Below are 13168 nucleotides of genomic sequence, written 5' to 3' on the forward strand. Positions count from 1 at the left end.
CTCAGAAGTTGCCTTGGCAATATTAAAGCAATTCATAAATTGTGAACTCAGTGTAAGTCATCTTTGAAAGATGGCCGGCGCCGCGGCTCACTAGGCTAATCCTCCGCCTAGCGGCGCCGGCACACCGGGTTCTAGTCCCGGTTGGGGCGCCGGATTCTGTCCCGGTGGCCCCTCTTCCAGGCCAGCCCTCTGCTGTGGCCAGGGAGTGCAGTGGAGGATGGCCCAGGTGCTTGGGCCCTGCACCCCATGGGAGACCAGGAAAAGCACCTGGCTCCTGGCTCCTGCCATCGGATCAGCGCGGTGCGCCGGCCGCAGCGCGCCGGCCGCGGCGGCCATTGGAGGGTGAACCAACGGCAAAGGAAGACCTTTCTCTCTGTCTCTCTCTCTCACTGTCCACTCTGCCTGTCAAAAAAAAAAAAAAAAAAAAGAAAAAAAAAAAAAGAAAGATATTTCTTGGGGTAGGAGTTGTAGCGCAGTGGGTTCAGTTGTCACTTAAGATACCTACAACCTGTATCTGAGTATGCCACTTAAAGCCTCAGCTACTCTGCTTCCAATCCATCTTCCTGCCAATGGGCCCAGGAAGTAGAAGATAATGGCCCAAATACTTGGCTTCCTGCCACCCATGTGGAAGACCTAGATGGTCCTCCAGGTTCCTGCATGTGGCCTTGCCCAATCCCAGATACTGTAGGCATTTGGCGAGTAAACCAGCAGATGGAAGATCTCTGTCTCTCTCTTTCCATCACTCTGCCTTTCAAATAAATAAACCTTTGACAACAACAAAAAAGACATTACTTATATAGTATTTGGCTCAGAAATACAATGCTATTTAAGTGAGAAAGAACAATGAATTATTGTTCAGTGTAAATGAATATATTTTACATACATATAAAATTTTGGATAATCTTAAAATATTAATGTTGAGAGAAATAAGTGTTGCACAAGACTATATATAAAACTATAACATTTTCTCTAAACAAATAAAACTAAAACATTTTCAAATTTAAAATCTAGCCTGACATATATAACTATCTTTTTCAATAATTGTTTATTATGGATAAAAGTAGTCCAAAGATTTTTTTCAATTTACACATTAGCTCCCAAATTAAAAAGGCTTTTTTTAAAAAGAAAAGATTTATTTATTTATTTGAAAGTCAGAGTTACACAGAGAGAGGAGAGGCAGAGAGAGAGGGCTTCCATCGCTGGTTCACTCCCCAATGGTCCGCAACAGTTGGATCTGGGCCCATCTGAAGCCAGGAGTTTCTTCTTGGTCTCCCAAGTGGGTGCAGGGGCCCAAGCACTTGGGCCATCTTCTGCTGCTTTTCTAGGCCATAGCTGAGATCTGGATTGGAAGTGGAGCAGCCGGGACTCGAACCTGTGTCCATATGGAATGCCGGCACAGCAGGCAGTGGATTTACCCACTATGCCACAATGCCAGCCCTAAAGGCTTGTATTTTTGTATTTATTTGAGAGGCAAATTTATATATATATACATACATATATACATACATACATACATATACATATATATATATGTATACACCCACACACACATACACACACACAGAGCCATGCTCTTCAGTGTTCATGGGAAGGGAGAGCTCCAGTCCTTGTTGCCAAGCTTCTTATGAACTCGGAAAGGGGAGTGGTCAGGAAGGTACATCCTGGGTAGTGGTCATTTGATTGACAGATGGGAAGATAAGATTACATGGGGAATGGGAGGAATGACATCCAACTCCTGGCCCTAAACTAGCTACTTGCCTTGTCTTTTATCATTATCATATTTAATTCAGTTAACTTAATGTTTAACGTGTGTGTGTGTGTGTGTGTGTGTGTTTGTGTAGAGAGGGAGAGAGAGAAAGAGATCTCATCTGCTGGTTCACTCCCCAAATGCCCACAATGACGAGGTCTCAGCCAGCACTGTGCCAGAACTGGGCAAGGGCTGGGCCAGGGCTGGAACCAGGAACCCAGAATGCAATCTGGATCTCCCAGATGGGTGGTGGAATCCAATTACTTGAGCCATCAATGCTACCTCCCAGGATGTACAGTAACAGAAAGCTGGAATCAGGAGCCAGAGCCAGGACTCAAAGCCAGGTCCTCTGATGAGTATTGCAACAATCTTAACTTGTGTCTTAACAGCTAGGCTCAGCACTCACCCCTAGAAAAGGCATTTTTTTTTATTTGACAGGCAGAGTTAGACAGTAAGAGAGAGAAACAGAGAGAAAGGTCTTCCGTTGGTTCACCCCCAAAATGGCCACTAAGGTAGACGCACTGTGCAGATCCGAAGCCAGGATCCAGGTGCTTCCTCCTGGTCTCCCATGCGGGTGCAGGGCCCAATCACTTGGGCCATCCTCCATTGCCTTCCCAGGCCACAGCAGAGAGCTGGACTGGAAGAGGAGCAACCGGGACTAGAACCAGTACCCATATGGGATGCCAGTGCCGCAGGCGGAGGATTAACTAAGTGAGCCATGGCACCGGCCCGAGAAAAGGCATATTTTAATGGGATCTGGTTTAAAATAATTTGATATGAACGAGACAGAAGTTTGGAAAATGTGGCTTTGCTCGGTTTTGCTTCAAAATTTGGACTTTTAAACTTATTGTTAGTCTCAGAAAGAAATAAGAAGCAGTGCAGATAATTAAACATTTGCCTTGGGGGAATTATTTGCAGTTAATTAAAACCACAACTTCGGGTATACACTTGCTTCGGTGATTATTAAATCTGAATCATATGTTAACTACCCAGGTTTCTCACGTGCCCATCAAATATTGCTCATGGCGGTTTCAAGAAATAAACTTTTTCATAATATTACCAACAAATCATATTGTTCAAAGTTATCTCCCAGTATTGAGGATGCCTTAGGGAGGGAGGGGGAGAGAAGCAGAGGGAAATAGAGTAAGGATGAATTACTTCAGAGTCCATCTGATTCAGCTCTGTTAGGAAGTTAGAACTCAAGTGAGATATACAAACTCAGTAGAGAATCAATTTGTAAGTAATAAAGATTTCATCCTACCATCCTCACTTCTAAGGCCTTATGTTGACAAGAGTAGCATGTGGCTTTTAGAAATCTTTAGATTATTCCAGAAAGAAAGAAAGAGAGAGAAAGAGAAAAGGAGGGAGGGAGGGAGGAAGAAAGGAAGGAAGGAAGGAAAAGAGAGAAATCTACTGAATGGTAAATTCCGTGATGGCAGAGATTTGATATTTCATTCTATTGGGTCTTCAGTATCAGGGACTGTGTTGACATAGAATTGGCCCCATTTGTCCTCCTAGTGACCTTTTTAAAAGGCTCTTTCAATGTCTTTTGGGCTTTTTTGGTAAAGATGTATGTATGTATGTATGTATTTGAAAGACAAAACAACAGAGAGAAAAGGAGAGAGAGATCTATACTATCTGCTGGTTGACCCCCCAAATGGCTTCAGTAGCCAGGTCTGGGCTAGGCTGAGGCTGGGAGGCAGGAAGTCCATCTGGGTCTCTCCCGTTGGTGATGGGGGCCCAGACATGTGGGTCCAGCCATCTGCTGTTGCTTTCACAGACACATCAACTGGAAGCTGGATCAAAGCGAGGGCATACGGGACTCAAATTGACACTGTGACATCACAAGCAGTGACTTAACCTGCTTCTCCACAATGCTGGCCCCCTCTTTCAACACCTGATTTTTTTAAGAATTATTTATTTCTTTGAAATTTGGAGTTACACAGAGAGAGAAGGAGAGATAGAGCAAGAGGTTTTCCATCCGCTGGTTCACTCCCCAGTTGGCCACAAGGAGCCAGGAGCTTCTTCCTGGTATCCCACGTGAGAACCGGGGCCCAAGGACTTGGGCCATCTTCCAATGCTTTCCCTGGCCACAGCAGAGACCTGGATCGGAAGTGGAGCAACTGGGACTAGAACCAGTACCCATATGGGATGCTGGCACTGCAGGCAGCTGGCGGCTTTACCAGCTACGCCACAGTGCCTGCCCCTCAATGTCTTTTAAAGGAACCTCCAGAGAGACTTTCATTTTCAATCAGAAGGAACTCTAGTTTTGCAAAAGTCCATAATCATGGCATTATTGTAGCTATTGTTAGACCTTCGGAGTGAGGATGCTAACACGTCGAGAGGCACACCCCAAAGACTCAGACTCCAGACCAGCTGATGCAAAAGCAAGAGGATTTATTTGGCGTCTGCGCAGACGGGCCTCCTGAACTCAGGAGTCCAGAGAGCACCCCCAGCACAAAGCCACACGGTTTATATACCCGCAGCGACCAATCAAAAGCACTATAGAAGGCCGGCGCCGTGGCTCAATAGGCTAATCCTCCGCCTAGCGGCGCCGGCACACCGGGTTCTAGTCCCGGTTGGGGCGCCGGATTCTGTCCCGGTTGCCCCTCTTCCAGGCCAGCTCTCTGCTATGGCCAGGGAGTGCAGTGGAGGATGGCCCAGGTGCTTGGGCCCTGCACCCCATGGGAGACCAGGAAAAGCACCTGGATCCTGGCTCCTGCCATCGGATCAGCGCGGTGCGCCGGCTGCAGCGGCGGCCATTGGAGGGTGAACCAACGGCAAAGGAAGACCTTTCTCTCTCTGTCTCTCTCTCACTGTCCGCTCTGCCTGTCAAAAAAAAAAAAAAAAGCACTATAGAGTCCATACACACAGCAGTCCAATCCGCGAGCTGATCATGTGAAGGGCATGCGTCTTCTATCCAATCAGCTATGGGATCACATGGGAGGCATGCACCTCGTCGCCATTTTGTTGTTTACTTCTTTAATAGTTCCTTTCCCTGCCAGTGTCATCTTGTTCACCCTGGGGGTAGGGGGTGACGTCTCGCTCCCTTTGTTCCCCTTGTGGGAGAGCGGGGTCCTGCTTCCCACACCGTTATTTGAGTATTAGGAGGCATACAAACTGGGTTAGGTCTTAGCACAGCCAGGCACAAGTGTCGCAGCTAGCTAAGCATAGGGTCCCTTATTTTTATAGCTGCACCTAATTTTAGCTTTGGGGGAAAAAGTTTAGGGCTGTAATTTTTAAACTTTAATTTTTTATTTGGGGCAAAGGTAACTTCTTGTTTTTAATAGTGTTAGCTTAAGTCACTCCATCTTGGTTTGATTTTTAAGGTTCTTCACTATGTCATTTCTTGAAAAGAAATTTTAGAATACAAAAGATGAATGTATGCTGATTTGACATTGACCTGTGCTGTATGAAGGAGGGAATGATGTTACAGAAAACAGAAAGTTTGCATTCCCTCATCACTCTTGTTCAACCAGTATGGTTCCAGAGAAAGACCACTAGATTTCAAAACTCTAGGTCTTACTTTTCCAAGGTCTCAAAGATCCCATATGTGAGCAATCACAAATAAAGAAGCAGGAAAAACCTTAAAATTAGATATGCCCTTAATCTTCTCTATTCTGCCTCCCTTTCATATCCTTTCCCACAATTTTAAGACTGTTACAATGCATAAAGTTTGCTTATATTTTCTTCATCACAATAAGGTGTTCCAACTCTATCTCTGCCTTTGTATGCTTTGTACAGATATTTTATGCTGTACTTCAAGAAGAGCTTATTTACTGATAAAAGTGTTTAAGCTGTCTAGTGGTTATTTCTAAAATTAAAGTCTGTTCTTTCAAACATAAATCTATCCCCCTGATGCAGGAAGCTGCTCTAATTCCCTGTTAAAATTGCTGACTCAAGATTTTGCTTGTTTGTTTTTAGATTCTGCAAAGGATGAAAACATCACAAAAGACAATGAAATAACAGATCATTCTGTGTGTGACCACGAGCATCCCAGTGGTGAGTTGTGAGATCATTTTTCAATTCTTTTTTTATTTCCTGCTGGAGAATATTACATTTTAAAAATTTAACACTTTCTGGAGAAAACTGAATTCCAATAATATTTTGCTAGTGTTGAATGCCAACTGATTGGTAGCTGTCATCTTTTTATTTAATTATGTTTTTTTGGAAAGCAAAGAGACAGAAACAGACACATAGGCAGAGAGCGCCCCTCAGCTGGTTCATTTCCTAAGTGTCCACAACAGCCGAGGCTGGACCAGGCCAAAGCTAGAAGCTGGGAAGTCAATCCATATCTCCCAAACAGATGGCAGGAACCCAACTCTTAGAGCCAAGTCTGCTGCCTCCCACAGTCTGCCTTAGCAGGATGGTTGTATTGCAAGTGGAACAGGCACTCAAGCCCAGGTACTCTGATAAGAGAGTGTAGACATTGCAAGTAATGGCTTAACAGCTATACCAGACTCCTGCCCTATAGTTGCCATCTTTAGATAAGGCTTTTGTTCTCCAAGATAGTCATCACTCATTATTTTTGTACAGGTTTGGCTTCATTTATTTAGTTTGCTGTTATTATTATTATTTAGTTTGCTGTTATTATTATTTAGTTTGCTGCATGAATTCCATAAGCATTGTATTTGCAGCTACTGAAATGAATACATAACAATGAGAATGAAAGGAGACACATGGAAAATAAACCCAGGGAATGAAATCTACATAGGCTTGGAATACCAAGAAGGGAGAACAGAATAAACACGAATGAAGTAACCTTCAGAAAAGTAACAAAAAAAAATGTTTTCCTAATGCAAACAATTTCTCTGCCCAAAACATAAGAGTACACATAATATTTATAAGCAAAGATAATGCAGATTCAAATGAAAATAAAACCAACATAACCCCATGGAATTTTTGAAGATCAGTGATAAAGAAAGGCTTTTAATACAGAAGAAAGTCAAAATCAAATTATAAGCAACATCACCACAATTGAATTAGGGCAACATTTCCAAAGCACTAAAACAGGCTTTCTAAAATTAGCAAAATTACTATTCATTCACCAAATCGAGAGTCGTATTTTCTCTGGAATGCAAAGATTAAGAAAATATGCTACCCAGGTATCCTTTTTGAATAAACTAACAGGAGACCTGTGCAGAAACAATAAATTTAGAAAGGAGCATAAAATAAGACTGAGAAATGAACAGTTGGAAGGATGAAATTTCTCATCAGAAACTACAACTACATGCGAAAATGTGGATGGATCTCAGAAAGAGAGACCTAAGACTAACTTCCTTAAAGGCAAACTCAGAACTAAAACAAAACTCCTCCTGTGCTGTGGATTCTGCCAATATGTGACCTTTAAAGATATCATTGAGGGCCGGCGCCGCAGCTCACTAGGCTAATCCTCCGCCTGCAGCGCCGACACACCGGGTTCTAGTCCCGGTCGGGGTGCCGGATTCTGTCCCGGTTGCCCCTCTTCCAGGCCAGCTCTCTGCTGTGGCCGGGGAAGGCAGTGGAGGATGGCCCAAGTGCTTGGGCCCTGCACCCCATGGGAGACCAGGATAAGTACCTGGCTCCTGCCATTGGATCAGTGCGGTGCGCTGGCCACAGCGTGCCAGCCGTGGCGGCCACTGGAGGGTGAACCAACGGCAAAGGAAGACCTTTCTCTCTGTCTCTCTCTCTCACTGTCCACTCTGCCTGTCAAAAAAATATTAAAAAAAAGATATCATTTAAAAATTATGTGGTAATCATAAATGGAATTAAATTCCAGTAGGATTAAAAAGAGATATCTTGCTTTCTAAATTTCACCAAAACATCATAACATAAGAATAAATTCGGTGGAGCACATTAAAAAATAAACTAGCAGTGTAACAAAGCATAGTGTACCAAATAAGATGACAGAAGCACAAGCAAGTAGTTATGACAGTAAGTGTAATTAGGTTACTTTATTAAGTGTAAAAACAATTCCAATAGAGTTAAATGCAATAAAATTATAGAGGTTTAAAAAGTAGAAGTTTAGAAAAAGGTATATTTGGGAAATGAACATCCATAGTAAGCATGAAAAACTACTTTAGAATATCTGTAGTTATAATACTGGCCAAAAGTCTCCACTGAGAAAGACTTGGGACTTGGTCATTTTTATTGAAAAAAAATCTCTAATTAAATATATTAGCAATGTGTCAGATGATATGACAAGGTGCAATACAAATAAAAACCTGTTGGAAATGCAATGGGGAATTCATACATAGAATATTATCCGTCAGTGACAGAATGAATAGACTAAAAATGACATGGAATGTTTGAAAAATGTGATTAGCAGGGTAATCCTGCTGCAAGAATAGACAGGCTGATCAATGAAATAGACTAAAGAGTTTAGAAATAGACCCAAGTGGATCTGGATTGCAGTATATATTCTGGCTGACATTGCAAAGATAGATGACTCAATAAATGGCATTAAGACAACCGGTTGGCCATTTGGAAAAATAAGCTGAATCCCTATCTCATTCCTTATACCAACATAAATTCCAAGAGGAGCAAAGATGAAATGAAAAATGAACTATAAAAATACTAGAGTTAAAGAACCAAAGGTTATAAAACTCAGCACTAAAATGAAATGAGCTATCAAGCTACTTAGAGATGGAGGAAACTTAAATGTACATTACTAAGTAAAAGAATCCAAACTGAAAAGACTGCATCTTATGTGATTCCAATTATATGACATGCTAGAAAAGTCAAAACTATGGAAACAACACAAAGATCCATTTTCATGGGCTGAAGAGGAGTGACAGGTAAGAAGAGCACAGAGGATTTTTAGCAGAGTTAAAATAATTCACATGAGACTCATAGTGCTGGGGATATGTTGTTGGACATTTGTCAAAAGCCAGAGAATACACAGAATCAAGAGCGAGCCCTTGGGGCTGGCACTGTGGCATAGCGGGTAAAGCTGCTGCCTGCAGTGCCAGCATCCCATATGGACACCGGTTCAGGTCTCGGTTGTTCCACTTCCAGTGCAGCTCTCTGCTATGTCCTGGGAAAGCAGTGAAAGAGTGGAAGATGGCTCAAGATCTTAGGCCTCTGCACCCGCATTGGAGACCTGGAGGAGTCTTCTGGCTCCTGGGTTCAGATCAGCACAGCTCTGGCCTTTGCAGCCATCTGGGGAGTGAACCATTGGATGGAAGACCTCTCTCTCTGCCTACCTCTGCCTCTGTAACTTTGCCTTTCAAATAAACAAATAAATCTTAAAAAAAAAAAAAAAAAGAATGAGCCCTAACATAAGCTATTAATTGTGGGAAATAATAGCATGACAATGAGGGTTCATCGTAGAACTCTGATGAGGGGAAACTTGATAATACGGGAGACAGTGCTTCTGTGGAGTGAGAGGCCATATGGATGCCTCTGTGCTTTTCAATTTTTCTGTGAGCCCAAAGTGTATTAAAACATGAAATCTAATTTTAGAGAAGAAAGTTTGCTTTTTAAAGCATGTGTAGAACAGGTGTTATAAAGTACAGACGTACACATGTGCATCTGTACTCTATGTGTGTAGGTGTACATCATTGTGTGTCAGAAAGAGGCAAATGACTAAATCTGAATATACAGTGACATAGTAAATAAAAATTATAATCTACTTATAAAGAAAACTGGGGAAAATATTCTCACCTAAGGAACAAAAGAGTTCATTTTTCTTATTAAAGCCCTGAGAAAAAATTAAACAGCTTAAGAGAAAAATGGACAAAGGATTCAATTATTATAATTCACAAGAGCAGAAATACATTCATTATAAATATGAAAAGACGTCCCATACCTTTATTATTAAAGAAATGTAAATAAAACAAGACTGAAGTACGTATTTTTGAATAGCAGATAAGTTTAGTAGAATCGAAAATGTATAAAATCGGTAGGAGTAGGGTTTCCAAAGACACACACACACACACATAGTTTGAGACTACCGGATATAATCTCTTTACTAGCAATTTTGGCAAAATCTAAAATTAGTCAATGTTCATACTTTGTTCATGCTTCAGGAATTTATTGTGAAGTAGCATTCACCAAGAAGAGGGAGAGATCTAATCACAAAACTGATCATTGCAACATTGTGCTTACCGACAGAAAACAATCAAGACACAGCCAGAAATTTAGAATATTATGCACCTTTCCAAAATAAGATTTCTAAAGAAATTATGGCGGCAATTGATGATGCTGATAAAAATATGAAATGAAAAAGCAGGAATCGAAGTGTAGAAATGTTTCATTTCCAGGATATATTCATTTATTTGCATATCTATGGATGTGTGTCATTCACATAGAGATGACAACTCACAGTGTTAAAAGTGACCATCCTGGAATTGTAAAAGTATCCATAATTGTCAATACTTTTGTGGATTTTAAGTCTATCTATAAGAAAATTGCATTTCTTTTGTAACTCCAATATAAGAAAAAATAGCTTATACTAGGCAAGTAAGTTTTCTGGCCTTAAGATAAAACCAAATGTATCTAGTAGATAATCAAATCCATACTAATTTAGATTTAAATTTTACTCTTAATTTGAGATATTTGGGGACATGGGAAAAGTAAAATTTTGAAAATCAGCAGCAATCAACTTTCAAATTTAACAAAAATAAACCATTTCCATTATCTCTTTTAGATAAGGACCAAAGAAAGAAAGTCTTGGTTCTTATGAAAATGTGAGCATTTAATAACCTGAAAACAGTAAAACTATATGGTTGTTGCTTTTTTCAACAGTAGTCCATTTACAAAATGAGTTTAGGCTTATCCCCCAGAAATGCGTAATTCCAGGCTGATGTCCCAAGACCAATTTTTATGCAAATTAACTAAAGCTAAAGTGTTGGCTTGAGCCAAACTTAATTACCAGGGGTCCTAGAAACAATCCCGTGATCTCTTTCTAAAGAAAAGTGAATGGATTTTGGATTATCTGTTCTAATGGTACCCTCCCATTAGTAAGGATGATTGAGTTCACTGCAAGAAAAAAAATATATATTTAAACCGTGGAATCCTTTGTGTGCTTTTGTTTCCTCTGTGGGGAGGGATTAAAGCAAAGGACAGAGTGGGGAATTCAACTAGCTGGAATGTAGAGAGGCAAACATAAAGCTTGCCCCCATGGGGCCAAGAAAGCAGGATGGACTGTGTGCTGAGTGCACCCAGCCGAGAAGCGAGAAGCGGATGGGTGGTGAAGTGCAGGGATGGTGGGAGAGCCAGAGTCCTGATGGACACAAGGCAGCCCTGATCGCTGGGCCAGAAGCTCACGCACCCCTTATCTTCATGTGATAGGCCAAATCCTGGCTAGGCTCCGGAATGAGCAAACATGGCATTCTTGAATTCCAAACCTGGGCACTTCATTTCCTTCCCACATTTTTTACTGACTTTATTTCAGAAAATTGGCAGAAAAGAAAATGTGTGTATTTGTAGTGCAAGAAAACATTGCCAAAATGTATAAAGCACACAGGTGATCAGATCAGGAGTAGAAGCAAGAAAACAGGGCAAGGGAGAGAAACACTTCCCGAGAACTTTGGAAAACTCTTCCATCCTCCAGGTGAAATGTGAAGGCTCATAAAACCCTTCGCATTCATCAACAGCCTCAGGTTGCCACCTCAAGCAACACCACCTCATCAGCAGTGCCCTGGGCCCTGTTGAATTACAGTCTTCCCATTCATGAGTGAATTCTTCTGAAAACGTATCAGGTGGAGCACTGGGACTAGGGGACACATAGGAATGCAGACAAAGCTGGATCACAGTTCAGGAGTTAAATGTCCCTGGTGTGCTGATTGGAGGATGCTCGGATCCTCCAGTGTGATATGATCTTTCCCTTGGCTTTTGATTTCCATAAATTTAATTCCATAAATGATGAAATTGAAACCCAAGGAAGTTGTGGTTTCCCTAAAACATCTAATTATCTTTATTCTCATTCCTGGGTTCTTTGCAATAAATATGGCATATGGAGTACTAAGCAGCACACCGTAATCATATTGTTGTTAAAGGATGAAAGAGAAAGTACTTTAAGAATCTCTAATGAGTGTTGGTAAACTTTGGTGAGTATTAGATCATAGGGCCAATCAGTAGACATTTATTGATGTGTCCTTATTTTAACAACTGTCAAGGAGGATATGCATAAATAAAATTCCTCTCTCTGTAATGCATACAATCTAATATGAAAAGCACACAACTATATTGAACTGTGATAAGGAGGATAATAAATTGACCAATGAAAAAAGGAACTCAATTCAGAGAACACTGTACAATAAAGTGATGGCTTTCCTTTGAAAAATGAGGAGAACTGCACTATGTAAGAAAGAATAGGTTATTTCAGCCACTGGGAATATATACATATATTAGTTATGTATTATATATATTAGTTTATATATATATATATAAATAAGTGAATATAAAAAATAAAATAATGCATTTAGAAAATTGTGAATAGGTTGGCATTATAGGGACCACAGGGAATGCTGGATGATTTGGCCAGAGACAAAAAAGAGGAGTATTTTTTTAAAAGTCACCTAAAAGTTGTATTTCTCAAGTGACTTAGAGTACAAATAGGTTATGGACTCAAAGTAATTGCATTTGACTACATGCATATACACACACTCATACACACACACACACACCTTTTAGCTAGAAGTTTTTCTTCTATGATATCATTGATGGAATTTATTTTTAATGTTTTCACTGGAATTATTAAATTGTGGAATATACAATTTTTATAAAACAAAAATACTTGTTACTAAAATAAAATCCTATACATTGAAATTTCATCTACCATTCAAAAATATTCAGTGTTACCATCTGAGGTACAATTTTTCAGTATTTGTATTTATCAATATTCCCCAGTAACATAAATATACATTGATTGTAATTTTTTTAAGATTTGTTTATTTATTTGAAAGCCAGAGTTACAGAAAGAGAGATAACAGAGGGGGAGAGAGAGAGGAAAGACTTTCCATCTGCTAGTTCACTCCCCAAATGGTCGCAATGGCCAGGTCTGGGCCATGCCAAACCCAGGAACCAGGAGCTTCATCCCAGTGTCCAAGATGGGTGTCAGGGCTCTAACACCAGGGCCATCTTGCACAGCTTTTCCCAGGCCATTAGCAGAGAGCTGGACTGGAAATAGAGCAGCCAGGGAGGCACCCATATGGGATGTGGGCATTGCAGGTGGTAGCTTTATACATTATACCACATTGCCAGCTTGGAATGTATAATTAAATAAAATGAAATTATATGCTAACTTCTACAGTATTTTTAATTTCATAAAATGTTATTTAATGGTTGCATCATGTAGATCAAATACTGTTGCTTAGACCTCTACCTTCTTATATTAGAAATTCTGTTGCTGTTTTCTCTTCTATATTATCTATCATTATTTTGCATTTCATCATTTCATTTTACTTACTACCTTTGATTTCTTAGTGTATTTTCATT

General features: G+C 40.5%; 1 protein-coding gene across 4 annotated transcripts in view; it reads left to right on the top strand.

Annotated features, from left to right (window-relative positions):
• The window catches only part of MACROD2 (mono-ADP ribosylhydrolase 2), a 2169899-nt gene that overhangs the window by 2073487 nt on the left and 83244 nt on the right, over nucleotides 1-13168 (top strand). For all 4 annotated transcript variants that reach the window (XM_051846213.3, XM_051846214.3, XM_008256366.5 and 1 more), the window contains one exon: nucleotides 5672-5749. In XM_051846213.3, coding sequence (XP_051702173.2) covers nucleotides 5672-5749 — 78 coding nt within the window. The remainder of the gene's footprint in view (nucleotides 1-5671; nucleotides 5750-13168) is intronic.

This window comes from Oryctolagus cuniculus, chromosome 11 (genome assembly GCF_051225735.1).
Source record: "Oryctolagus cuniculus isolate XC-2025 breed Fujian yellow rabbit chromosome 11, ASM5122573v1, whole genome shotgun sequence".
Taxonomy (NCBI): domain Eukaryota; kingdom Metazoa; phylum Chordata; class Mammalia; order Lagomorpha; family Leporidae; genus Oryctolagus; species Oryctolagus cuniculus.